We start from the raw sequence: 26,615 nt of genomic DNA, 5'->3' as shown, positions 1-26,615 counted from the left end.
TGGACAGAAGACATTTATCGAATAATTAACAATAATCTTGAGAATCTTATTGAGAAATCAAGAAAATTCTTGTGCTTTGCAAATTATTTTATAATAATGTTTAGAGCCTTGTGAGACTTTAATTAACACATGCTAAGAATGAGACTTACGAGGTAATTGTTGCAATTATTCACACTTCAGCAAACAATTAGACAGCAATTAAGTAAAGTAACCTTTTTTAACTTACTTTTTTCCTTATTTTTACTATTTTTTAACATTTTATTCTTTTTAGAAAATCTCTACTTCTTTGGATGCCTTTAAGAAAAGATATGAAATGATTCACTTAAATTCATTTAGCCTGCAACCATTTTCAAGTTTAGTACTCCTATTTAAATCACCTTTTGATACTGTATTTAAGAAGAGTTTGAATTCGAAAACTGCCATTACATGAAATATTTACACAGTCAGAAAGTTAAAAGATAATTAAAGATAATACTTAAGTTATAGTAACAACAACATATGTATACATATTAATGCTATATTCATATGTTGTTGTTGCTAAAACTTAAATATTAATATATATAGTACTACACCTTATAGAATAATTTTTTTTAAACAAAGTTGACCGTTGGAAGCGTTTGGCCCGTGAATGGACCGGTCCCGGGCCATGGCGGGCCAAATGGTCCCAGTCCTGGCGGGCCCAAAGCATAGGACCGGCCCAGGCCCACTAAAATCGATCCTAACGGTCCTGGCCCGTTTGAACCGTTTGGCCCGCGGTCCCGGACCGGTCCCGGGCCTGGACCGGCCCACTTGCCAGCGTTAACATAGGGTCTCCACTCCCTAGTATTCTTTTCCAACATAGGGTCTCCACTCCCTAGTTAATTTTATTTTAGACATATGGTCTCCACTTTCTAGTTTCCTTTTCCAACATAGGGTCTCCACTCCCTAGTCTTCTTTTCCAACATAGGGTCTTCACTCTCTAGTTGATTTTATTTAACACATAGAGTCTCCTAGTCTTATTTTCCAACATAGCTTGTCCACTCCCTAGTTGATGTTATTTTAGACATAAGGTCTCGATTCCCTAGTCTTCTTTTCTAACATAGTGTCTCCACTCCTTAGTTGATTTTATTTTAGACATAGGATCTCCATTTCCTAGTCTCTTTTTTCCACATAGGGTCTCCACTCCCTAGTTGATTTTATTTTGACATAAGGTCTTCTCTCCCTAATCTTCTTTTCCAACGTAGGGTCTCCACTCCCTAGTTGATTTTATTTTAGACATAGGGTCTCCACTCCCTAGTCTCTTTTCCAACATAGGGTCTCCACTCCCTAGTTGATGTTATTTTAGACATAGGGTCTCCACTCCCTAGTTGATGTTATTTTAGACATAGGATCTCCACTCCCTAGTTGATGTTATTTTAGACATAGGTATCCACTCCCTTGTCTTCTTTTCCAACATAGGGTCTCTACTCCCTAGTTGATGTTATTTTAGACATAGGGTCTCCACTCCCTAGTCTCATTTTCTAACATAGGGTCTCCACTCTCTAGTCTCCTTTTCCAACAAGAGTCTCCACACCCTAATTGATTTTATTTTAGACATAGGGTCTCCAATCCCTAGTCTCCTTTTCTAACATAGAGTTTCAACTCCCTAATTGATGTTATTTTAGACATAGGGTCTCCACTCCCTAGTGTCTGTTTCCAACATTGGGTCTCGACTCTCTAGTTGCTTTTATTTTTGACATAGGGTCTCCACTCCTTAGTCTCCTTTTCCAACATAAGGTCTCCACTTCCTAGTTGATTTTATATTAGACATAGGGTCTCCACTCCCTATTCTCTTTTCCAACATAGGGTCTCCACTCCCTAGTTGATGTTATTTTAGACATAGGATCTTCATTTCCTAGCCTTCTTTTCCAAAAAGTGAATCCAAAATACAGAAGTGGATGAAAGTATGTGGATTGCTTAAGACATGACTGAAGTCACGAGTACTGCATTTTCCGTTTTGATCAGAAGAAACCTTAGAAGAATGAACTAACACCTGCAACTAGCAAGCATCAAGGTTCAGATCAGAGTCTGCATGAAGAACAAGTCAAGATTCAAGATCAAGTTTCAGAAGACTTATAAATATGAATCTTGTAACTCATAGCTGATAGGCTTATTTAGTTTCTTTTGATTTTGATACAATAGCAGGACCACAGAACGGAGCCTCGACGGAACCTCACTCGACTCTCGAACTCATCATTCCATCGTTCTTGAACTACACGTGACCTGATTCCCTTATGACCCGGGATATGTAGGTTATCCAAAATCAGGACTCGGTTGCATAATTTTCTTTGTTTGTTTTCCCTTTTGAATAAAGATTTGGTCAAAAATTAGTCACATGATTCACCTTCCCTTTACTTGAAAACTCTTCATGTTTCCAAGCAAAGAGGGGCAGTTGTGAGCACCTAATTTTTGACTATATTTGAATTTTTCATCACCTTTTAGTATGTAAATATTTGCTAAATTTAATCTTGATATTTTAGCCTTTATTTCACTTTTTAGTAGGTTTATTTAATAAATTAAAACTACAAGAAGAATTACACTTTTAGATATTAGATGTATTTCATTTGCAAAAGAAAAGAAAATTTACAAAAAATATGTTTTTCCTCTAATTTGTAACACTAGTAATGTTATAACATTTCTTAGTAGTTTATTACATTTTTCTAGTTTAGATATTAGTATAATATTTTAATTTTAGATTATATTTTAAAGAAAAGACAAAAAGAAGAAATGCAAAAATATCACCTAACCAAGATTCTTTCCTATCTTTTGGTAACAAACTCACATGACACTTTTTTGGCAATTTCCTATTAATTCACACACTCTACACGTTGGATTCTTTTTATAAAACAATCACTTGCGCATTCCCTTTTGATTCCCCCACGTCACATTTTTTGTCAGACTTTCCTCACATGACCGGTTTTACTTGCTCCCCACGAATTTCATCTTTACCTCTCCATATAACATACACACACGAAAGGGGCTGAAAAAAAACCCAGAGAACACCTGGGAAATAGAGCTAGAGAGGGAGGAAACAAAAACAGGGGGAAAATGGAAAAGAGAGGAAATAGATCAGGGAAAAGAGAACGATTTGAGGACTAAAAACCAAGCAGTGCCTTCTTCTTCTTCTCGCGTGCAACAATAGTAGGTCTCTCTTTCCCTTCTTCTTTACTTGGTTTCACCTTCACTGTGGGAACACCATGAAAAGTACAGTAATAAAACTCTATTAAAGCAAGCTCTTCTCCATCTTTACATCCACACAAAACTTCACTTTCCTTCCTCGAAACTCCATGAAAACCAGTTGGAAACTCCAGCTCAAAAACGCAATAAAACAGCCCTAAAATCCATTAAAACATCAACCCAAAACCCATTTGTTGTAGCTGATACTTCTCAGTCCAACGTCTCCATCCATAGCTTTGGTCGGGTTCAAGGTCGCAGTTCGATCTCACTAGTGAGGTCTCCGTTTAGCGGTTCCGACTCCGGTCAGAGGTTCATTCTTGTTCGAATTTTGAAGGAAATAGTCAAGCAATTGTAAAGGTACATTCTCTTCTACTTTTAAATATATTTCGTGCTTTGACTAGCCTTAACGATATTTTATTGAGTTACCTATTTAATTGTGTTAATGTGATAGGAAGGAAACCATGTTGGACATATTAATTTTGATAATTTGTTTTCATTAATTTGTTAATCATGAACAAAGACTCTAATTAAAATACTTTCAATATTGACGGGCCACAAGTTCACGTTTGGTTTGCTGTCTTGGTGGTATCTCTATATGTCCAAACTTTATTCTATTTTGTTTCTTTTTGCCATAATAAAATTTTCAATTAAATCTTTTGTTGCATTTCGTGATTAATTGGTTTGGAACTTGGAGGTCTGTCTCGATAAGGTTTTAGTATAAGTAGCACTTTATAGTTATGTTAGACACAAAGTTATAAAATAGTGGACCTTATGTTGTCTTCATGAACACAGAGCTGAGCGAACATGGTTAATTTGCGAGGCCCAGAGTAATAAATAACATAGCTGGTCCAATTCCTGTTTAATAACAAAGCTAGCCCATCTTCTCATAACCAATTTACTTCATTTTTCATAACTATTCCATAATTTATGGTCTCACAATAATCTTAAATTAGTTTAGGAAAATAATTTGAATGTGCTAATTGCCGTAGGCGCGTTTAAATAAATCATCATGACTATCGGTACGATTTTTGTGACATAGTCATGATACGTAAACCCCAATTCGAGTGCGCGTTTTACGCGACTTGACTACAACTTCAAACAATAATAATAAACATGTTGTAAATCGCGGGTGCATTTCACGTGGTACGATTTGCAATGTGTACCAAAATGACAAGTGTACGATATCGTAACTTGTTCAAGGAATAACTCCATAAATACTAGAAAGCGGTTTAAATACATAATTAAAAGCGGTCAAAGGTAAAATACACAATAAGTTTAAAACATGTAATAATTCATATAATTAAGCCAAGTATTAATTGTTAAGTGACCATGCTAAAACCATGGAACTCGGGAGTGCCTCACACCTTCTCCCGGGTTAACAGAATTCCTTACCCGATCTTCTGTGTTCGCGAACCATAAATAGAGCCAATTTCCTCGATTTGGGATTTTAAAATAAGTCGATGACTTGGGACACCTTAATAATTATTTTAAGTGGCGACTCTGATAAAATAAATAATCTCATTTCGAATAATGTCACTTTAATTGAAAAATTTTCCCTATCCCTCGAGAAAAAGGAGGTGTGACAGGTAGTAGTTTTTTTTTAATTTCTAGAGTAGATTAATATTTAGGGAATAAATGAAGGAAAAATGATGAACCTAGAGCCTTTGACTTATTTGATAGTAGTATATTTAGGCTTTGACATGTGAAATATCTTCCCTATGTGTTTGAAATTGAGCACGGTGCCTTTATATATTGGATAGCATGTCTTGTGACGCCTATGTCTCTTTTACTTGACTATTGTTCACTTTGTGCTTCATGCTTAATATCTTGTGGCTTTGTGAGTACTTGCATTGTTTGAGAGTCCGAATGGGACCGTCCTTAGTGAGTCATATGTCATGTGTTGTGAGATTTTTGTGTAGTCCATGTATGGTAATTGAGTCTAGAACTTGCCTTGTATGTCAGTTGAAGCAAAATTTTAGGTGATGCTCGATTTGAAAAATGATTTTAGGCTTTCTTTGATATTTTTGAGATTAATTGAATATCACAAATAAAATATATCCCTAGTTAACCCTTTTGAGCATGTAGACCTTTTATTTGGCACGCACATTACGAGCCTATATCCTTTTGTTCTTAATTGAAACTCTTAATCCTTTTACCTCTTAAAATACTTTAATTGTGAAATGAGCGCTAAAAGAAGTAAGGAGGGTATTTGGGTGGCTTTCGAGTGAAACCAATGAAAGGAATAAATGTGCACTTATTCTGTAAAATAATACCCCACAAACGAAAAATAAAAATAGAAAAAAAGAATAGTTGAAAAAAAAGAAGAGAAAAAACTGGAAAAAAGAAAAGAAAAAATATATAGATGAATAAATTGTTGTCTTGTTTTGCTAGCGGGATGTAAATTAAGGTAGTGTTTAAAGAAAGAGGGAATATTTTTGGGGTGTGATCTTGTTTGTTAAACTGAAGTGGTGTTGAATAAAATGCGCTTAAAGTTTACCATGTGATGTGTTAAAGTGCTTGGGGGGTTAGTCACTATTCCTAAAATATATCCTACCCGTCCCTTAGCCCACATTATAACCATGAAAAAGTCCTAATTAATTTTAGATCGAGCGAGCCTACATTAGTAGAGGTTTACATTATGGGCAAGCCTATGGTACCAATTACGTGCATGTGACTTCTTTGTGAGAGTGGGCGATTTCTTTGATATATGTGAGGTCCTTAAATTATATTTGATCATGAGATTTAATGTTTTGATTCAACTCACTCTCCTTGATTTTGTTGTGAGGGAACATGGTTTCACGAGTGATTGGTTACATTATTAGACTTCTCTATGATGTGGGGTGTTCAAGCCATGAGTGCATTGTGACATTGAGTCGGGTTTTGAGACTAGGATTGTTAAGAGCATATTGCTTTTGTTTAGAATAATTTTAAAAATATGGCATAAGTTAAAAGGAAGTGTGTGTTGAATGCATATGCTAGAGTTTAATTGTTGCAATCAACCATGATCATAGGTGTGGCGTGCTTTGAATGATATGAGCTTAATTTTGTTTCGTCTACTATAGTGATGGTTTGTTCGAGGATGAACAAAGCTTTAAGTGTGGGGTGGTGGTATTGGGCATATTCTTATATATTTTAATATTACTTTACCCATATTTTAATCTTTTTTTGGTGCTATTTGATCTTTAAAATGTCCAACTTGCGTTAATTATTGGTTTTATGACTAATTAAGTTGTATGTGATGATTTAGGATGTTTGGTGTGAAAAAATAAAGAAAAGGTGCTCCAGCTATATGAGAAGAGGGTGGATGCATCGCATCCACCTTGGAAAAAAGGCTAGTTGGTTCACCCTTATCAGTGAAGTCGGGAGAAGGCATCCACCTTAGCATCCGCACCTGGTCACAACAAGGTTGAAGGAACAAAGGGTGGACGCGAAGCATCCACCCCAGCATCCGACACTGAGATGTTCAAGCTGAGGCGGACATGAAGCATCCACCCGAGCATCAATCCCCGAAGCTGATTCGGAAAAGAAAAAGGAAAACTTTGGCCCACGACTTTTGTACGCAATATATAAGTCAAAAATGCCTATTTTAGGGCATCGAACACACTTTTTGAAGGGGATTCGACCTAGGGAGAGAAAGGAGCCTCCGTGGAGGCCGGATTTCATCTTCTTCCGCCAAACTTAGTAATGTTTATGTTTCTTTATATGATTTCTTGTTTAGATACCATGTCTACGTGGAGTTAAACTTCACGTTCTATGGTTGTGGTTCTTTCATGACTATTGTTATTCGAATATTGATTTTGGTTTCTCGATTTATCATATTAGTTTTTTTTAGCAATATACCACTAGGTTATTCACCTAGTAGCTAATATAGTAAATAAATCCCAAATTGGGTCAAAGTTACAAAAAAAAAATATGATAGAGAAATCCAATAGCTATTGCTACCAAATACAATGTAGCAGTAGCGTAATGAAATATGGAAAATATAAAGCTAGTAATTTGAAACGTCCAATTGGTGCCGACGACCATGAATGCACACACCAGTTACCAACAATTTGTTGTAGCACCTACAAAGCTCTCACCAGGCGCCATTTATTGCAATCCAAAAGAGACATGTATGTATAAATCCAGTAGTTGTAAAGCAAAGCATTTTGGGCATTGTGAACTTGGGGGTTTTGAACTCATGTTGGACTCTATGAGATGCCTTCTTGACTCCATGGTTCTGTATGATGTTAAACTACCCCAGAATGAGCATGATAACAAGTTAATACCACTGAGAAATAGTCTAACACCACACAAACATACACAGTAGTCAAGCTCAGGAAATGTGATAACTGTCTATGTAGGCACATCATATTGCTACCCAAGTCAAGCTGCTTGTAGTGTAGCAGGATTGCTTCCAGTTTGTTAATTTGATGTGTATTATCATTTGTGTTGCTGATGCGCTGTTGCAGTAGTGTGTTGATCAACTCCCATAATGAGCATTTTGGCACTGAATTGAATCCAACTGCAACAATGATGTGTGTTGGATTGGTAGAGCAGAAGAAGAAGTGTTGCAGTTGTAGCTCCAATTGTTGTATTTCTTAGTACCAACTGAAACTGGCACATGCATAACCATGATATTCTGGAACCTGCTGAGATGCTCAGTTACAGTTGTGCACTCTATCTGGGACTTGGGTGCTAATAGCACTCCATGCTGATACCTCATTAATCTGAGCCTAACTGTGGAACCTGCACAATGTAGCAAAATTGTTAGTAGGTGAGAAACTGCTCCCAGGTTCTTGTGTGTTCTGGGAGCAGTGATAAGGATTGGGTAGTGACTAATTGAAGACTGTTGTCGATCTAGTTGAACAGTAGCATTCAAAATGATGTAACAGCAGTACACTTTGAGTGCATCTCTATATCGACATCAAGCTATGCAGAGCTGTTTTTCAACTGATATTGCATTTCCTCTATGCACCACTCAGTTTGATGTGTACACTGTAAGCAGTACCATTTACTATCATTGCGACAATTTGTCCACCCTTGATTTTATGTGATTCTCCTTACACCATTAGACCACCCCCAGACTGAGCATAGTAACATGCTAATACCACTGTGAAGCATTCTAATTGTGCATAGATAACCAACAAGATCAAACAAACCATGTTACTATGTGATTACTCATAGTAGTATCTTTTCAATCGACAAACCAATCAGTTCTAGAAAAAGAGTTGTTGGTTTCCTAATATAGTAGAGCTTGAGCCTTCTGTGAAATGATATGTTGGAGATCAACATCACTCCTTATCTCATTTAGCTGAGTTTTAATTCTAAACCTGCACAATGTAGCAAACAAGTTAAGATGGGAGTTCCTGCTCCTAAGTTCTTGTGTTTTTCTGGGAGCAGTGTAGAAGCTTAGGTGGTGAGTATTTTAGGAAAGTTATGCCTGCTGCTTTATTGGTATATAACTAGAATTTAATACCAGAGCAAACAAAAACCTGAACAATAACCAATTGAACTAGCACTTGTTATACTGGTTCTGCATATTTCTTTCATAATTGGCCAGACCAGTCTGTTAATCCCTGTGCAGAAATAGTACAAGTTTATTATCCTATGAAATGGTATGTCAATTCATACTATTGCTTCAGTTTTCTGATCCTGCTATTGAAATCGGCAAAATGTGTCAAACGGAGTTAGGAATGTGTTTTGTGCTCCCATGTTCTTATGTTTTCTGGGAGCAATGAAGAGGTTTTGGATTGCAGGAGGTCTGCTGCTTGGCTAGCACACTAAGAATAACATCTAACACCAATCAAGCATGTACATCCTTCATGGCATGTACTTGAGTTGCAGCAGAGGTCAAATACTTTATGTGTAGCCTCTTGGATGTGTTTAAACTCTTGATTGTACTGTAATCCCAGTAGTAAGGAAGAAGAGGTAGCTCAAATGCATGGTTTTGTGATTTTGGATTATCATCTTGAACCAAACACCCAGATTTTAACAATAAAATAATTATTAAGCTCATGCTCTTGTGATGACAGATATGAAAATTAGTCTGGAGCCTTCCTCTTTGCTACCCTGACCTTAAGATTAGGAATATGGGCCTTGTCGAGGTTTAGTAATCTTCTCCTTGCACTTGGCATTTCAGAAAATGAGTTAAAGTTTATTGCACCTGGAAAAGAAAAAGTTGTGTTAGTTAAAAAATCTGCTAGTGTGTTGCTCTCTCTCAGAACATGTTGGAATGTTACATTGAAATTCTCCTTCATCCCTTTGATCCTTTTCACTTCCTTTCCAATACTCTATGGTGTTTCCCATTCATCTTCTATGATCCTTTTCATAACCAGAGAATCAGTCTCTACTATTAGAGGATGCAGTTGTTGCTTAATGCAAAATGCAAGACCTTCAACAATTGCCTTAGCTTCTGCCACAATATTAGTTGTATCTTCGATCTGTTTTGTCCTAAAAAATACCAACTCTCTATCATGATTTCTCACACAAAAGCCATAGGAACTTGGTCCTGGGTTGTCCCTTGACGCACCATTAGTGTTACATTTGAACCAACCTTCATGGGGTGACTGCCAGGCCACTCTCTTAATCACAACGTATGGTTTATAACCTTCCAAAAATCTGATCATGTCTGGCCATAGTAATGGAATGTGTGGCAACCGGGGATAACCCTACTGAATGACATTGTACCTCCATGTTTCATAGTGTTTCCCCTCTTCCAAATCTCCTATGTTATCACTGTTGGAGTTGCCTGGAACAAAGGCTTGAGTTTTGGACAGCAATCTATATTCCACCACATCCTTATAACTTGATGTACTTGGACTAGATTCACTACTACACCTGCTCCATGCATAAAGGTTCACCACACCCTATCAACAATTACACTTTTTAGAAATAGATGTTGGAAAGAGTCCTCATGAGGTTGGATAAAACACCAGCATTTTGAAACCACCATGTGCCCGCTCCTTCTCCATATATCATCAGTAGGTACTTTGACTTTCCATAGTCTCCATAAAAAGAAGGATATTTTAAAAGGCAACCCCTTGGTCCACAACAACTTGTATTCAACATCTGTGGGAGCTCTATGTCTCAAGATTTGCCATGCACTACTTACTGTGAATCTCCCTGAAGCTGTAGGCATCCACCTAGGTGTGTCCCAATACTCATCATTGTTGTCAAAGGGGACCTCCTGCCTAATATGATCTGCAATATCTTTAGGAAAAGATTGTTCCAACAGCACATTCCAATCATCTCCCTCTCTCAACTGAGCCACCTCCTGAAGATCTTCATTAATGTGGAAATCTGGAGGGACCAAATGATATAATGCCCCTAGTTCAGTCCAGTTCTCATTCCACACATTAGTCGACCCCCTATTCATATCCCATAGTATTTCATGTTCAACTTCTTCCCTTGCCTCTAACAATCTTTTCCAAACATGTGAGCCTTCCCTAAATTAGACTACAGTAAGTAGTTCTTTTTTACAGTATTTGTTCCACATAAAGTTTGACCATAATTATTTGGTAGTTCTAAACCTCCACCACCGCTTAGCAAATAATGATTTAGAAATATATACCAAGGATCTAAAACCTACACCCCCTTCCTCCTTAAGAAGGCATAGGTTTTGCCATTTTGTCCAGTGCCTACTCCTGCCTTCTTCCTTATTGCTCCGAAAAAATCTAGCAAATGTTTTGTGTAAGTGTTCAAGTACATTAGCAGGTGGATCAAGTACAGAAAGAATGTGGGTAGGCATGCTTTGCAACACACTAGAGATCCATGTTTCTTTTCCCCCATAGGATAGTAGTTTCCCCTTCCAAGAATGCAGTTTTGCCTTCACCTTCTTTATCAAATCATTGTAGTAGTCCTTTCTCCTTCTTGTGTAAAAGATTGGGCAGCCAAGATAGGTAAAAGGAAATTCGCCCTTTGAGAAACGAGTGATAGTTCCTACTATATTAACCAAAGTTCCAGCAACATTGGTATGCATGTAGTAAGAACTCGTTGCCTTGTTAATCAACTGGCCAGAGGTGTGCTCATATTGTGTCAAAACCTCAACTATCTTTTGTAGGGAATACGGATCAGAAGAGGCAAAAATGATAGTGTCATCAGCATAGGCTAAGTGGTTCAAAAGGACAGTCCAATTAGGCAAGCCAAATCCTTTGAATTGCTTGTCTTCAAAAAGTTTATTTAGGGACATAGACAAAACTTCTACTGAAAGAATAAACAAAGCTGGAGATAGAGGATCCCCTTGTTTGACACCCCTAGTTGAGTGAAAGAAACTTGAAGTTTGCCCATTAATCGCGACATAATACCAATTGTTAGCAATCAGATTCCACACCATATTGATAAAGCATTCTACAAATCCCATTTTCCTTAACACATGCATCAAGTACTTCCATGACACCCTATTATATGCCTTTGCCATGTCCAGTTTAATGACCACATTGGCAGGTTTACCCCTCAGTCTTATGTCAGTAACAATTTCTTGAGTCATCAAGATGTTTTCAAACATACTTCTCCCCTTAACAAAGCCAGACTGGTTTGGACAGATTAAGGAAGGCAGGATGTTCTCCAGCCTATCATGAACCACCCTAGAAAATACTTTGTTTATAAAATTGCTCAGATATCACATTAGTTTATTTATTCAATTCTACACTTAATTAATTGATTGATTGATCACCAATTGAATACTATCTACGAATCTAGAGTTGAACTCGAAAGTGGGAATTCTAGATTGCATACATGATTGAGTAGAGCAAGTTCTTGAACCTGGGCATTGGGGAATAGATTCGCGGTTAGGATAGACATATGCCTAATTGCCTTGCTTGATTGATTTACATGAGTTCTAAAATGTGTTATTGCTAGTTCTAAATCCATAAAAATATAAGCGTTAGGTTAGCTTGAATAGGCGAGTAAGAACTCGACAGATTCTTATGAGCAATATTAACCATGTCAACCAATAAGCTAGATGAATTAGTTAGTCAATTCAATTGAAGAATATGATAGGATTGTTAGATAGTCCATAACCCTAGATCGTTTTTATCACATTGATAACATAAAAATCTTCTCTTCCTCTGTTCAAAGTTCACTATTTGCTTTTTTCTTTATTTTAATTAGTTTAGATTCAAACACTTCTAGGTTAATCCTTGTTTAGATAATTAGGATAGTCTAATTTAGTTAATAGTTAATTGCAAGTCCTCGTGAGTTCGACATCTGACTTTTAATCACTTTATTACTTGACGTCCGCGTATACTTGCGTGTGCGTTTGGCCGCAACATCGACTAATTGCTTCTAGAAGCAGGGTCGGAGGTGGAAGCTCACATGCGAGTTCGATTTGCTTTTATTTTAAAACTGTATTTATGTTAAAATATATTTAATTTGCACACGTATTATATTTATAATTCAGTTCTTAACACTTAAATTTCGTCATTGTAAAATTCATGATCTATAAAATTAAAAATAATGTAGGAATTTTTGCCTCTTATAGCAAAGGTATACACCTTATTTATTATAAACCAAAATTATTTTAAAATATTATTTTCTATAGCTACCTTTTATATTTTACAGCAAAATAGGTATTTATGGTATATATTACCATTAAGGCATGAAATATGCTATTTATGTTTTTCCTCTCTCTTTCTTTCAATTAACACAAGATTCTCTCTCAGATTTTTTCCTCTCTCTCTCTCTCTCTCTCTCTCTCTCTCTCTCTCTCTCTCTCTCTCTCTCTTCCTTCTCTTTCTTTCTTTCAATTAACACACGATTCTCTCTCAAAATTCCAACAAATTTTTTCTTCTTTCTCTCTTTCTTCCTTCTCTCTCTGTTCGAGTAGAATACCTGCTTAGTTTATATGCCGAATATTGCAATGGATTTGTATTGCTTAGTTTCTATGCCGAATATTGCAATGGATTTGTACTGCTTAGTTTCTATGCCGGATATTTGCAATGGATTTAGTTTCTACGCCGGATATTTGCAATGGATTTGTACTGCAATATTAGAAAGAAAGAGACTGCAACTTTCTCTACGCCGGATATTGCAATGGATTCCTCTACACGGATACTGCAATATTTTTTACGCCGGAGAAGATTTGAGGGCCGGGATTTTTGTTCATGTCCATTTTTAGTTTTAATACAATGTATACAATATTTTGCTTTGCCTGGAAACACCATATCCGGCGAACTTTATTCTATTTTTTGCTATTTAGTCACATACAATGATACAAACACATTGTATTATGTACAAATTCACTCAAATACATTGTATTTTTGTATAAATACATTATTTTTTGCTTGTATTTATGCATTTCGTAGGTTTGTATTTTTTTAATACAGCTGAATACACATGTATTCATGCATGAATACAAGATATAAGCATTGAAATACACTGAATACAAACATTAAAATAGAACAGAATATAAACAGTAAATACATTTAATTTTAAAATATAGTGAAATACAATATAATATACTCAATACAAATAGAAATGTAGTGAATACAACCAATGAAATATACCGAATGCAACAGTAATAACATGTATTAGAAATAACTAAAATGTTGCTAATACAAATTCATTTGAATACACTGAATATAAAATAGCGAATACAATAAATACAAATATTGAATCTAATGAATGCAACAGTAAAACAAATATTGAAACACACAAAATACTAAAGTTAAATACAACAGAAAAATCATTCTAATTAATTGGGTTGATAATGAGGCATGTAAGAATTGATTTTGTTGAGTTATATTAGAAGTGTATCACGCTAATTGATATTATTTCCGTTATTAGAAAGTTGGACATACATATTTTTAAGGTGATTGTCGTTACTGTATTCATGAATACATGGCGCGAATACATTTGAATACATACGCATACAACTGGACTGCCTTGATTTTAGGCTCCTTTTGTTGCTGTATTCATGAATACATCAACACGAATACATGCGCGTACAACTGGACTGCCCTGATTTTAGGCGCTTTTTGTTGTTGTATTCATGAATACAGCAGCGCGAATACATGTGAATACATGCGCGTACAACTGGACTGCCCTGATTTTAGGCGCTTTTTGCTGTTGTATTCATGAATACAACCACGTGAATACATCGAATACACTATAGAATAATTGAATAGTAGTTATAGGAAGTAATTATGTATATGATAGCTATAAGAAGTTAATAGTCACAAAATAATAGTGGTTTCTGAAAATTACTCAATAATGTACTGTGACGACCCGACCGGTCATTTTGAGTATTATAGCCCTGTTTTCCCATTTACTGCTCAAATTGTAAATTACAGTTGTTATTTGGCTTGCCGGGGTAATTGGTTTGGATCCGGTGAGGTTTTGAAATGATTTGGAGCACTTAGTTCCAAGGTTTTGAATTTAAGTTGAAAAAGGTTGACCGGATGTTGACTTATGTGTAACGACCCCGGAGGAATTTTGCTAAGGAAATTAAGGTTTGGTGGTGCCACACTAAAAATCTGCTAAAAACCGACCAAATATTTCCGACCAACGTTGGTCGGTCAAAAAAAGGGACCAAAATCCGTCCAGGTTGGACAGAAACTGGGAAAATTATTTTTTTACATTTTTTTAAAACTAAATACCGACCAACGTTGGTCGGTAAATTGGTCAACGAATTGACCCAGCTGGTCAGACAAGAAAATTTTGGATTACCGACCAACGTTGGTCGGTAATCTGGATCTAATTTTTTAAATTTTAATAATTATTTTATTATTTAAAATATTTTATAATATTTAAGAATTTATATTTAAAATTACCGACCAACGTTGGTCGGTTAATGTAGGGAAGCAATAACCGACCAAAGTTGGTCGGTTATTACGTCAACATTGGTCAAACTTTCGAATTACTTTTATATTTACTATCTAAATAATATAAATATAATTCGTTAACACTTTTGTAATACAAATAATGAATACACTAACATATACTATATATAACATGCTATTTGTAAATTGATTTATCGACTTATAACTTACTTAGATGCATCGATGAATATTAAAACAAAACGTTTGACCTATATCGACTAATAGTAAAAACAAAACGTCTCGACCTATATCGATTAGTCTAGCTATGCCATGCATTATTAGTGATGAATGAATGAAAAATAAAAGAATTAATACTAAACATCTTTGACATATATATATATATATATATATATATATATATATATATATATATATATATATATATATATATATATATATATATATATATATGGATCACAAATTAAATAAACGAAAGAAGCTATTAGTATTAAGTAAACGAGTTAAATTAATAGGTCAAACATGGTCAAACATTAACAAGCTATATATATACACACTAACATATACTATAACAAGTTCTATATATATAGTTAAAGTATTACAGTGAAGTGTGTTTGTGTGTGTGTGTGTATATATATAAGAACACGAAGCGCTAGGACCACATGGTCGGGTTCTTTTAGGGATAAACTTGGGAAGATACTAATTAGTATATATACTTTATCATCAAATATATCTATTTGTAAATTGATTCATCTACTTATAACTTACTTAGATGTATCGATGAATATTAATCGATGATTCATCAAAACGTCTCGACCTATATATCGATTAATCTATGTCATGCATTATTAGTGATGAACGAATGAAAAAAGAAGTTATTAGCATCAATTACAATATAGTGTATGTGTGTGTGTGAGAAATTACTCACATACTTAATTATAACTTAGAAAATTTACTTAGATAGATGCTATTATAATTTATTAAAATTAAATAGTTAATATAATTATTTATAAAGATTATGCTTATAGTTTATAATTATTTATAATAATTGCATAGTTAAATAAAATAAATACTTGTAGTTTATAATATTTTAAGGAAAAACACACACAAAAAAAAGAATTTAATTTTTTTAAAAAAAAAAAAACCGACCAAACGGTCAACACTTAATGTGCCGACCAACATTGGTCGGTAATTCTGAAATCAGAGAATTGAAAAACGGGAGAAACCCCCATTTCTCTCTTATTTTCCCCTCTCTTCTCTATTTCCCTCACTTAAAACCTTCCCCTCTCCTTCTCTATTTCCCTCACATAAATCCCATTCCCCACCCCGCGTCGCCACCGCCCAGCCCTCGCCGTCGTCGCGCCGTCGCCGCTGCCACTGCCATTGCCGCCCCTCTCCTTCTCCATCTCCTAAAAATTCTAGGTTTGTATTACAACCCATTTATTTATTATTTCTAGGTTTTGTTAATTAGTTATGAATTAGTTTCAATTGATTAGTGTTTCAATTATTTGAACATTGCATTTTATTGAGGATTAGGGTTTAGGTCTTGTTTTAATTAGTTTTGTTAGTAAATTTTATTAACTAATTAGTTTTGTTAATTAGTCAATTAGTTATGAATTAGTTTTAATTGATGAGTGTTTCAATTTTGAATTTGTATTGTCTTGAATAGTTTAGTTAGAATTGAATTATTAACTTTGTATTGTCATGAATAGTTTAGTTAGAATCTAGGGTTTACGATTTGTTCTTGTGAATCGAACTTTTAGGGTATGGGTTGAATTTCTTTAGTTTAGTTAGTTTATGTTTAAACTCGTAGGATATGAATTGAAATTTTAGTTTTTAGGATTTGTTCTTGTGAATTGAACTTTTAGGATATGAATTGAACTTTTAAGGTATGAATTGGACCTTTTGGATATGAATTGAACTTTTAGAATATAAATTGGTGTAATTAGGAAAAAATAATTATCTTGAATTAACTAAAAAAGATATAATTAATTTATAATTGTAGAATAAATTAATTTGTTCTTGTGAATCGAACTTTTAGGGTATGGGTTGAATTTCTTTAGTTTAGTTAGTTTATGTTTAAACTCGTAGGATATGAATTGAAATTTTAGTTTTTAGGATTTGTTCTTGTGAATTGAACTTTTAGGATATGAATTGAACTTTTAAGATATGAATTGAACTTTTAGGATATAAATTGGTGTAATTAGGAAAAAATAATTATCTTGAATTAACTAAAAAAGATATAATTAATTTATAATTGTAGAATAAATTAATTTATTCTTGTGAATCGAACTTTTAGGGTATGAGTTGAATTTCTTTAGTTTAGTTAGTTTATGTTTAAACTCGTAGGATATGAATTGAAATTTTAGTTTTTAGGATTTGTTCTTGTGAATTGAACTTTTAGGATATTAATTGAACTTTTAAGATGTGAATTGGACCTTTTGGATATGAATTGAACTTTTAGGATATAAATTGGTGTAATTAAGAAAAAATAATTATCTTGAATTAACTAAAAAAGATATAATTAATTTATAATTATAGAATAAATTAATTTATTCTTGTGAATCGAACTTTTAGGGTATGAGTTGAATTTCTTTAGTTTAGTTAGTTTATGTTTAAACTCGTATGATATGAATTGAAATTTTAGTTTTTAGGATTTGTTATTGTGAATTGAACTTTTAGGATATGAATTGAACTTTTAAGATATGAATTGGACCTTTTGGATATGAATTGAACTTTTAGGATATAAATTGATGTAATTAGGAAAAAATAATTATCTTGAATTAACTAAAAAAGATATAATTAATTTATAATTGTAGAATAAATTAATTTGTTCTTGTGAATCGAACTTTTAGGGTATAGGTTGAATTTCTTTAGTTTAGTTAGTTTATGTTTAAACTCGTAGGATATGAATTGAAATTTTAGTTTTTAGGATTTGTTATTGTGAATTGAACTTTTAGGATATGAATTGAACTTTTAAGATATGAATTGGACCTTTTGGATATGAATTGAACTTTTAGGATATAAATTGATGTAATTAGGAAAAAATAATTATCTTGAATTAACTAAAAAAAGATATAATTAATTTATAATTGTAGAATGAATTAATTTGTTCTTGTGAATCGAACTTTTAGGGTATGGGTTGAATTTCTTTAGTTTAGTTAGTTTATGTTTAAACTCGTAGGATATGAATTGAAATTTTAGTTTTTAGGATTTGTTCTTGTGAATTGAACTTTTAAGATATGAATTGGACCTTTTGGATATGAATTGAACTTTTAGGATATAAATTGGTGTAATTAGGAAAAAATAATTATCTTGAATTAACTAAAAAAGATATAATTAATTTATAATTGTAGAATAAATTAATTTGTTCTTGTGAATCGAACTTTTAGGGTATGGGTTGAATTTCTTTAGTTTAGTTAGTTTATGTTTAAACTCGTAGGATATGAATTAAAATTTTAGTTTTTAGGATTTGTTCTTGTGAATTGAACTTTTAGGATATGAATTAAACTTTTAAGATATGAATTGGACCTTTTGGATATGAATTGAACTTTTAGGATATAAATTGGTGTAATTAGGATCCAATTATTATCTTGAATTAACTAAAAAAGATATAATTAATTTACAATTATAGAATAAATTAATTTGTTCTTGTTTTATTTGTATAGATGGAACATCGTACTTGGATGTACAATAGGAATTATCCTAATCGGCGGGGATTGCGGGAGAATTTTGTAGAAGGGGTTGATGACTTTATTAGACATGCAATGTCACTTCCACCAAACCAAAGTGAAGGAGTAATTAGGTGCCCTTGTGTCAGGTGCGATTGTATGAAGTTTAAAAAATCGGAGGAAGTTAACCTTCATCTTTATAGGAAGGGGTTTATAGAGAATTACTTTGTGTGGACTAATCATGGAGAGATCGATGGTAGCCGTGTGATATTTCATAACATGGTTGTTGGTGAAAGTAATAGGTCGGTGGAGAATACAAATCTTAATTCTAGAATTCAGGATATGGTTGCGGATGCTTTTGGGATGCACTTCGGGGGTGAGCCCAATGAAAATGTTGAATAAACTCCTAATGATGACGCAAAATATTTTTATGAACAGTTAGAGGAAGCTAGTCGTCCACTACGTGAAGGAAGTCCGCACTCTGAGCTATCTGTTATAGTTAGATTACTAAGTATCAAATCTAATTGGAATATTTCTCAAGCAGCCATGGACTCTTTCATTGACTTTATGAGTGAACTAGTTGACCCTAATATCAACTTACCTGGTGATTTCTATAAGGCAAAGAGATTGGTTTCTAAGTTAGGACTTTCGTCAATGAGAATTGATTGTTGTGAAGATGGTTGCATGTTATATTATAAAGATGATGCAACTTTAGACAGTTGTAAATTTTGCGAAAAGCCTCGTTTCAAGAGGCTTTCCAGCGGGAATATGGTCGTTGTCAAGGCGATGCATTATTTACCTCGTATACCTAAGTTAAAGAGGTTATATGCGTCGATGAGTTCTGCTCCTCATATGAGATGGCACTTTGAAAATAGAAGACCGCCTGGTGTTATGTGTCATCCTTCAGATGAAGAAGCTTGGAAGCACTTTGATAGAACATATCCAGATTTTGCTAGTGAACCAAGGAACATTCGGTTAGGTCTATGTGCAGATGGCTTCACGCCTTTTTCTATATCTGCGACACCACGTTCATGTTGGCCTGTCTTTCTTACACCTTATAATCTACCACCCGAGTTTGTGTATGACTAGTACATATATATTCTTAAATTGTATTATCCCCGGTCCACATAATCCGAAAAGTTTGATTGATGTATATTTACAACCTTTGATTGATGAGTTAAAACAATTGTGGTATGATGGTGTTGAAACATATGACATATCAACCAAGCAGAATTTCAATTTGCGTGCTAATTTAATGATGGCCCTTATGCGACTTGGACTGATTGCCCATTCTCACTAAAGGAGCAAATTTTCAATCAATTTAAGGTATAAATGTTCTTTTAAACAGTTTAATAATTTATATTTATGATGTTTCCATCTAATATTTAACTTTTGAAATACAGAGCAAGTGTGTATGGGAAGACCGCTATAGCACGGAAGTGGCTACAAATTTTCATCATAAAGCTCGCAAGAGATTGGCGGATGCTTTCTCGGATGCTAGAAAGAAGAACAAGAGGCCTGGCTGGTTACTTGAGAATTTGTGGAATGATTTGCAAAGGCAATGGCTTACCGCAGAGTTCTTAGAGAGGAGCGAAAAAGGAAAGAAAGCTCGCGCATCCGAGAAGGGAGGCTCCTTGCACACTGGAGGTGCGATCAGCCTAGGGACAATAAAAAGAAGATTGGTACGTAATTGCTTAAATTATTTTACTTTTCTAAGTATATATATTCTGTTTATTAACTAAATTAATTTGTTTTCAGGAAAAGAAGTATGGGCGTTCAATGAGTCATGATGAGCTATTCAAGGAGACACATATTGTGAAGAAGAAGAAAGAGGAGGATCAAGATAGGAGGGTCGAGGACCGGGCCTCGACTGCATATGTAAGCTTTCAATTTTCTTTAAGTATTATAATTTACTTTGATAAACATTTTGAAATACTGATTTAATTTAAAATAATATAGGGTCGCTACCAAAGTAACGTGGAGGAATTCATCCGTAGTCATCCAGCTGGTGAATTGGGTGAGCCAACCCAACCTTCGGACGAGGATGCTGAAAGAATATTGTTGGAGTCTGTTGGTGGTCCAAAATGGGGGAAGGTATACGGGCTTTCTACTAAAAACTTCCATCGCTATAAGTGTGGAATGCGAGGAATAAGGACTTCCTCGCAAGGCGAGCAACTTAATAGGGAGAGCCTCTCCGCTATGCGGGAGACAGTGACAAAGCTCACATCAAAGCTAGAAGCGGCCAAGGAAAGAGAAAGGCTTAGAGATGCTCAATTCCTTGGCATGCAAGCTCAGATCAGAACTCTCCTATCTAGTGGAGCTTTTCCGTTGCCCCGATCTCGTGAGTCATCTCTAGAGGGTCGACCTCCATGTGATCGTTCCTCCCGTCCTGCTCGTGATCGTTCCTCCCGTCCTCCCCGTGATCGTGCTTCCCATCCTCCAAAAGACCGTTCTCTATATCGTCTTGTAAATGAAAGTTTATCAGACGGTGATGATGATGTTGTAGAAAACACCCCTTGACTTTTATATACTTTGAACTAGACAAATAGAACCAGTTTTGAACTAGTTGTAATTAGTTTTAACTTAGTTTTAAATTTTTATGTTCAATTGAACTTTAATTTGTTAGTTTTAAAGTATTTATTGAATGTTTTGGTTAATGTTGTTGTGTTGTTGTTGTTGTTGTTGTTGTTGTGTTATTGTTGTTGTTGTGTTGTTGTTGTTATTAGGTGTATTGGTATGCTGGCAGGTGGTGTAGTTGCCAAAACAGGCATTTTATGCCAAAATTAAACCCAGAAAAACCGACCAAAGTTAGTCTATTTTTAATAAAAAAATAAATTATTCCAAAATACCGACCAAAGTTGGTCGGTTAATGAACATTGAATTCCCAGAATTCAACATTACCGACCAACTTTGGTCGGTATTTTGCCTGCACTGTTGAGATTACCGACCATAGTTGGTCGGTAATGTTTAATTTTAATTATTTTAAAAAAATATATTTTTTCAATTACCGACCAAAGTTGGTCGTTTTTTTTTTTAATTTTAATAATTAATAAAAAAAATATAATTTAGTTAAACCGATCAACTTTGGTTGGTAAAATTAAATTAATAAAATATATTTTCGATCAAAGTTGGTCGGTAAGTAATTAAACTTGTCAGATGGTCGTTTTAAGCTACCGACCAACTTTGGTCGGTAAGCCATTCCGACCATCAAAACACCATCCACACCGTAATGGTCGCATTTTGGTCGGTAATTGGCCATAACTGACCAACTTTGGTCAGTTTTTATCGAATTTCTAGTAGTGTGCCGAGGTAGATCAATTAGTACAAAGATTATAGAAATTTCTCAGCTCGCCGTGGCTCGGACTTTTTGGGTTGAACAATGCACCGATGTGTAAAGGAAAATCTTGTCGGAAAAGGGTCATTTCTGCGACCACTATGCGGTCGCATAGTCACTCTGCGGACCGCATAATGGTCGCAAAGTGGATCGGGTGAGGGGCAAGATTTGAGGAAAATCTGCGGTGCACTATGCGACCGCAAACCTGTTTTGCGGTGCATTATGCGACCGTAGAACAAGTATGCAGACCGCATAATGATCGCAGACCGGGTCAGTAACGCCCAGCTTTGGAGGCCAAATTATGCGGCCGGTATGCGGATCGCATAACTGCGTCGGAGCTTCCATTCTTTCTAATTTTTGACCCGACCCAACTTCGATTTATAGCCCTTAAAGCTCATTTTTTTTAGCCAAAATCTGATATTTTAGAGATAGGTGAGAGCATTTTAGAGAGAGAAAGTGAAGACTTAGTCATTTATCCATCAATTCTTGTTCAAGGTTTGAAGATTTCACAAGGATCTTGCTAGGGCTTCAAAGAGGCAAGAATTTCTTTCCCTAATTCTTCAATTTCGGGTTTGGAGTAAAAATGGGTGATTTATAGTATGATTCTTGGATGTAAGAGTATTATGTATACATACTAATAAGGTTGTGGAAAGATTGTTAAGTTCAAATGGGTAAGGATTGGGTTGAAAATGGTAGAAATCTTCATAGGCTTTAATTGAAGATTTGAGGGTCGTGTTGGTGTCGGATTTTGGTGAAATTTGTATGGTTGGACTCGTGGTTGGAGGAGCGTTCATATTCTATAACTTTTGTCGGGTTCTGAGATGTGGGCCCTACGAGCGATTTTTGAGTTAATTTCGGATTTTATTGGAAAAATTAGTATTTTCTTATGGAATTAATTACAATAATTTGTATTGACTGAATCGAATTAATTGTGGCTAGATACGAGACTTTCGGAGACCAATTATCGTGGTAAGGGCATAGCGGAATAAATAATTACACGGGTTGAGGTAAGTAACAATAATAAATCTGGTCCTGAGGGTATGAAACCCCAGATTTTTGTATCATGTGATTATTTTGGTGGTGACGCACATGCTAGGTAATGGGAATGTGGGCGTGCACCGAGGAAATTGTGACTTGGTCCGTCCCGAGAAACTGTAAAGTTGAATAATTTATTGTTAGCTATATGATCTCTATGTGTTGAAGAAATTTGACTATAAATCTATGCTATGTTATAGTACTGTTGAGACTCGTAGAGGTCGCGTACTTGTTGAATGCTAATTGCTGTCTTGTACTCAATCATGATTTTTCTTGCGTATTATACCTCAGTCTTTCTGGATATTTGTTGATATACTATGTTATCTTTGTTTGGGCTGATCCTTGTGATTTTTGAGAGCCTGAGAGACCTGAGAGGTTGAGGACTGAGTAAGGCCGAGGGCCTGTCGGTGAGGTAAGGATATTATGGCGCGTGAGTTGTCCGTGCAGGATATTATAGCATGTGAGTTGTCCATGCAACACGTGAGTTGTCCGTGCAGATTATGGCGCTTGGGCTGTAGGAGCCCCTCCGGAGTCTGTACACACCCCCAGTGAGCGCGGTATCCATTGAGTGTGAGTGCTGAGGGCTGGGAGCCGAGTGGTTGAGCTGTTGTGATAAGTTGAGTGACTGTTGCCTGAGAAGCTGTACTTGCTTAGCATTTGTTGTTGCACTTGGTTGCTATCTATCATTGTTGTAAAATCTCTGAAAGAATTTATATTCGAATTACTTGAAATTGAACTGTATAAAAATTGATTTGACTTAAACTGCCGGATTTGAAAGCATGTCTATTCTTTGCTGGAACTACTGAAAGTGAACTATGACTGTGTAGCTCGTTATTATCTTCAGTTCCTTAGTTATTATTGTTACTTGCTGAGTTGGTTGTACTCATACTACACCCTACACTTCGTGTGCAGATCTAGGTGTTCTTGAACATAGCGGGTGTTGATTATTTCACGCAGTTGATTTTCAGGAGATTTTGAGGTAGCTGCCGTGTTCCGCAGACCTTGTCTCTCTTTCTCTATGTCTTTGTTTTCTGTATTTGGTCTCAGACTATTATAGACAGTATTTTCCAGACTTGTACTTATATTAGATGCTCATGTACTCAATGACACCAGGTTTTGGGAATGTTATATCGAAAATTGCTAGATTTTTGGTATTGTATTAAACGTTATGTTTTTATTTTAATTTAAAGGAAATCGTGGGTTATTGATGTTGTCGGCTTGCCTAGTACTGAGATAGGCACCATCACGACAAGTTAGGATTTTGGATCGTGGCATGTACCTCAAAAAAAAAGTCCAAAGAATGACACAGGCTCATACAGAGACATCCAATAGCTAAAAGGTCATAACTGAATTGTAGTGTTACTAATTCTAATAGCAGTGATTCAGGGATACTAATAAGCAAGTTGCATTCCCTCTTCCCCTTGATAACTTTGTGAAGAAAAAGAAAAAAGAAAAAAAGAAGTAATATCTAAAAGATTGCTCATTCCGTTTCAAAAAGATTATCCTACTTTGATTTAATATAAATTTTAATAAAAAAAAGATTTTTGAGATAATGTGATCTTAAAAAGTAATAGCATTTGTATGACTTTAAATGCTTTCTATTAAGAAAATATTTAAATATGTCAATCTTTTTTAAACGGACTAATAAAAAAAGAATGGTAATCTTTTTTAAAACGGAGGAAGTGCAATTTAATTTCTTTAAGAACTGAAGTGAAATTTATCAAATTACAAGGGGGAGAAAAATCAAAAATTCGTTATCAAGGAGCGATTGACTACACCGCTGACCTGAGCGGGAGAGATTTGCAGAGCAGCCTGCCCTGTAGAGTAAGCTACCGAATGTTCATTGCCCCTAGAGGCGCTTCAAATCTTGTCCAAGTAACTTTTAAAATCCACTTTCTATTTCTGTATTTAGCTTCACTTTCCCTATCAAATATTCAGCTACTCAACGATTATCTTATTTTGATCTGCTCACCAATATTCCTGAGAGTTTGTGCTTTACGTGAATCTAAATCTATCCCCAGGTTGTATCAGTTGTGGAAATGTCGAAATCGTCATCTTCAAAATTCGTCCTGAGGAATATTTATCAGTACATTTCATCAAAACCCCCTCAATTTTCAAACCCCAATGCTACTTCCAGTGGTATTTCTCATTTCCTTTCTAATCATCCCAAGTTAATCGAAAAACCCTTTATTAATCCATGGGTTTCAAATTCCCAACGAGTCCATTTTTCGTCTTCGCCGTTACCCCGGATTTTGCAAAACCCTGGTACTAAAAAGTTGGACCCAGATGGTAATTTGAGGAAATTGTTAGGGTTTAGGTACTTCTCGTTTAAGAGTGGGAATTTTGGGAAAAATCTGTTGAAGAATCCGGTTGTGGCTGCAAAGGACACGGCTACGCGGTACAAGGGAGCTGTGGGGTTGCAGATAGAGGCATTTTGGAAGAGGAATTCTCTCGTGTTGTTTGGCGCAGCGGGTGTTATGGTTTGCATTTTGCTTTGGAGGGTTCTGTTTGGGATTGCTACTACTTTTATTGGATTGTCTGAAGGCATGGCCAAGTATGGCTTCCTTGCTCTTTCCTCCGCCATTGTCGCGTTTGCTGTGAGTTTCTTCTTAAGTTCCTGTTTGAATGTAGTTGATTGTGTTGGACTCTTTTATTGGTGTTTTCACTTTGATGCTGATGCGTAAGATATATGTGATGTGTAAATTGTGCGTTTTTGGAAATTATATTGTTGTTAGAGTTGCTCTTTGCTGAGCTTTTGAATGTGCTAATTGCATCCTTAGTGTGTCTTAGCTGGTATTGATGTCTTACTGTGCCTTATAAAAAAACTGTTAATGTGAGAATTGGAATGTTCTTTGTGAAAATAGAAAATAAAAAATTAAACCACAAATATGTCTACTCCATGAGCTTTATTTAAGAACTTAATGAACATGTTCTGGAGCAAATCTTACTTATATTTTGCTTTGCATCCTCTGGATGTGAGGATTTATCATGAAATTGCCTAGTTTTACGATGGCTGTCAGCCTACCACAACCCTTCTCCTTTATCCAGGTTTGGAACGGCAATGTGAGCAAGCTTAACAAAAAACCCACAAATATGTCTAAGGACCTTTTTGTTAGGTAATAATGGAATATAGTAGGTGCTGATAGGAACTTCTCAACCTCGCAAATTAACGGCATAATTGGCTTGGTAAAAAGCTAATTTTTGGACCATGAGCTTCAAAGTCCTGAAATGATCAATCCAAGTTAACATTCAAAGTTGCGCATCACAATATGTGGGGCTCCAACTCCTTCTACCTGCTTGATAGTTGGCACTAGGAACTGTTTAGTGCTTTGAACAGTGGATAGTCTATGATTGAAGTCTCCCAGTTTTCCTTCTTCTTTCTATGTCTTGAATTCTTGCTGAACAAGCATCCTCTGTACTTTTTCTTGATAACTATAATTAAGAAAACTTTTGCTTTGTTATGTTAGGGCTTGTATCTTCGCTCAAGATTTACCATCAATCCTGATAAGGTGTACAGAATGGCAATGCGAAGACTTAATACAGAAGCTGGAATTCTTGAGGTTATGGGGGCTCCACTCTCTGGAACAGACTTGAGAGCATATGTGATGTCAGGAGGTGGTATTA

The 26,615-nt window shown here is 35.3% G+C and overlaps 1 protein-coding gene and 1 long non-coding RNA gene across 2 annotated transcripts in view; both read left to right on the top strand.

Annotated features, from left to right (window-relative positions):
• Positions 1-3,000: 3,000 nt before the first annotated feature.
• On the top strand, positions 3,001-7,030 carry LOC104116402 (uncharacterized). Its single transcript, XR_690840.4, has 2 exons — positions 3,001-3,552; positions 6,443-7,030. It is a non-coding gene; the product is annotated as an uncharacterized lncRNA (long non-coding RNA).
• A 17,691-nt stretch (positions 7,031-24,721) lies between these two features.
• LOC104105902 (uncharacterized) overlaps positions 24,722-26,615 on the top strand; it is a 5,577-nt gene continuing 3,683 nt past the window's right edge. The window contains exons 1-3 of the mRNA XM_033658643.2: positions 24,722-24,866; positions 25,013-25,588; positions 26,459-26,615. The exon at positions 26,459-26,615 is cut by the window's right edge and continues 116 nt beyond it. Of these exons, the coding sequence (XP_033514534.1) occupies positions 24,828-24,866; positions 25,013-25,588; positions 26,459-26,615 (772 nt within the window). The 5' untranslated portion in view covers positions 24,722-24,827. The remainder of the gene's footprint in view (positions 24,867-25,012; positions 25,589-26,458) is intronic.

This window comes from Nicotiana tomentosiformis, chromosome 3, assembly GCF_000390325.3.
Source record: "Nicotiana tomentosiformis chromosome 3, ASM39032v3, whole genome shotgun sequence".
In the NCBI taxonomy this organism is placed as follows: Eukaryota; Viridiplantae; Streptophyta; class Magnoliopsida; order Solanales; family Solanaceae; genus Nicotiana; species Nicotiana tomentosiformis.
This window is presented reverse-complemented; position numbering and strand designations above follow the sequence as displayed.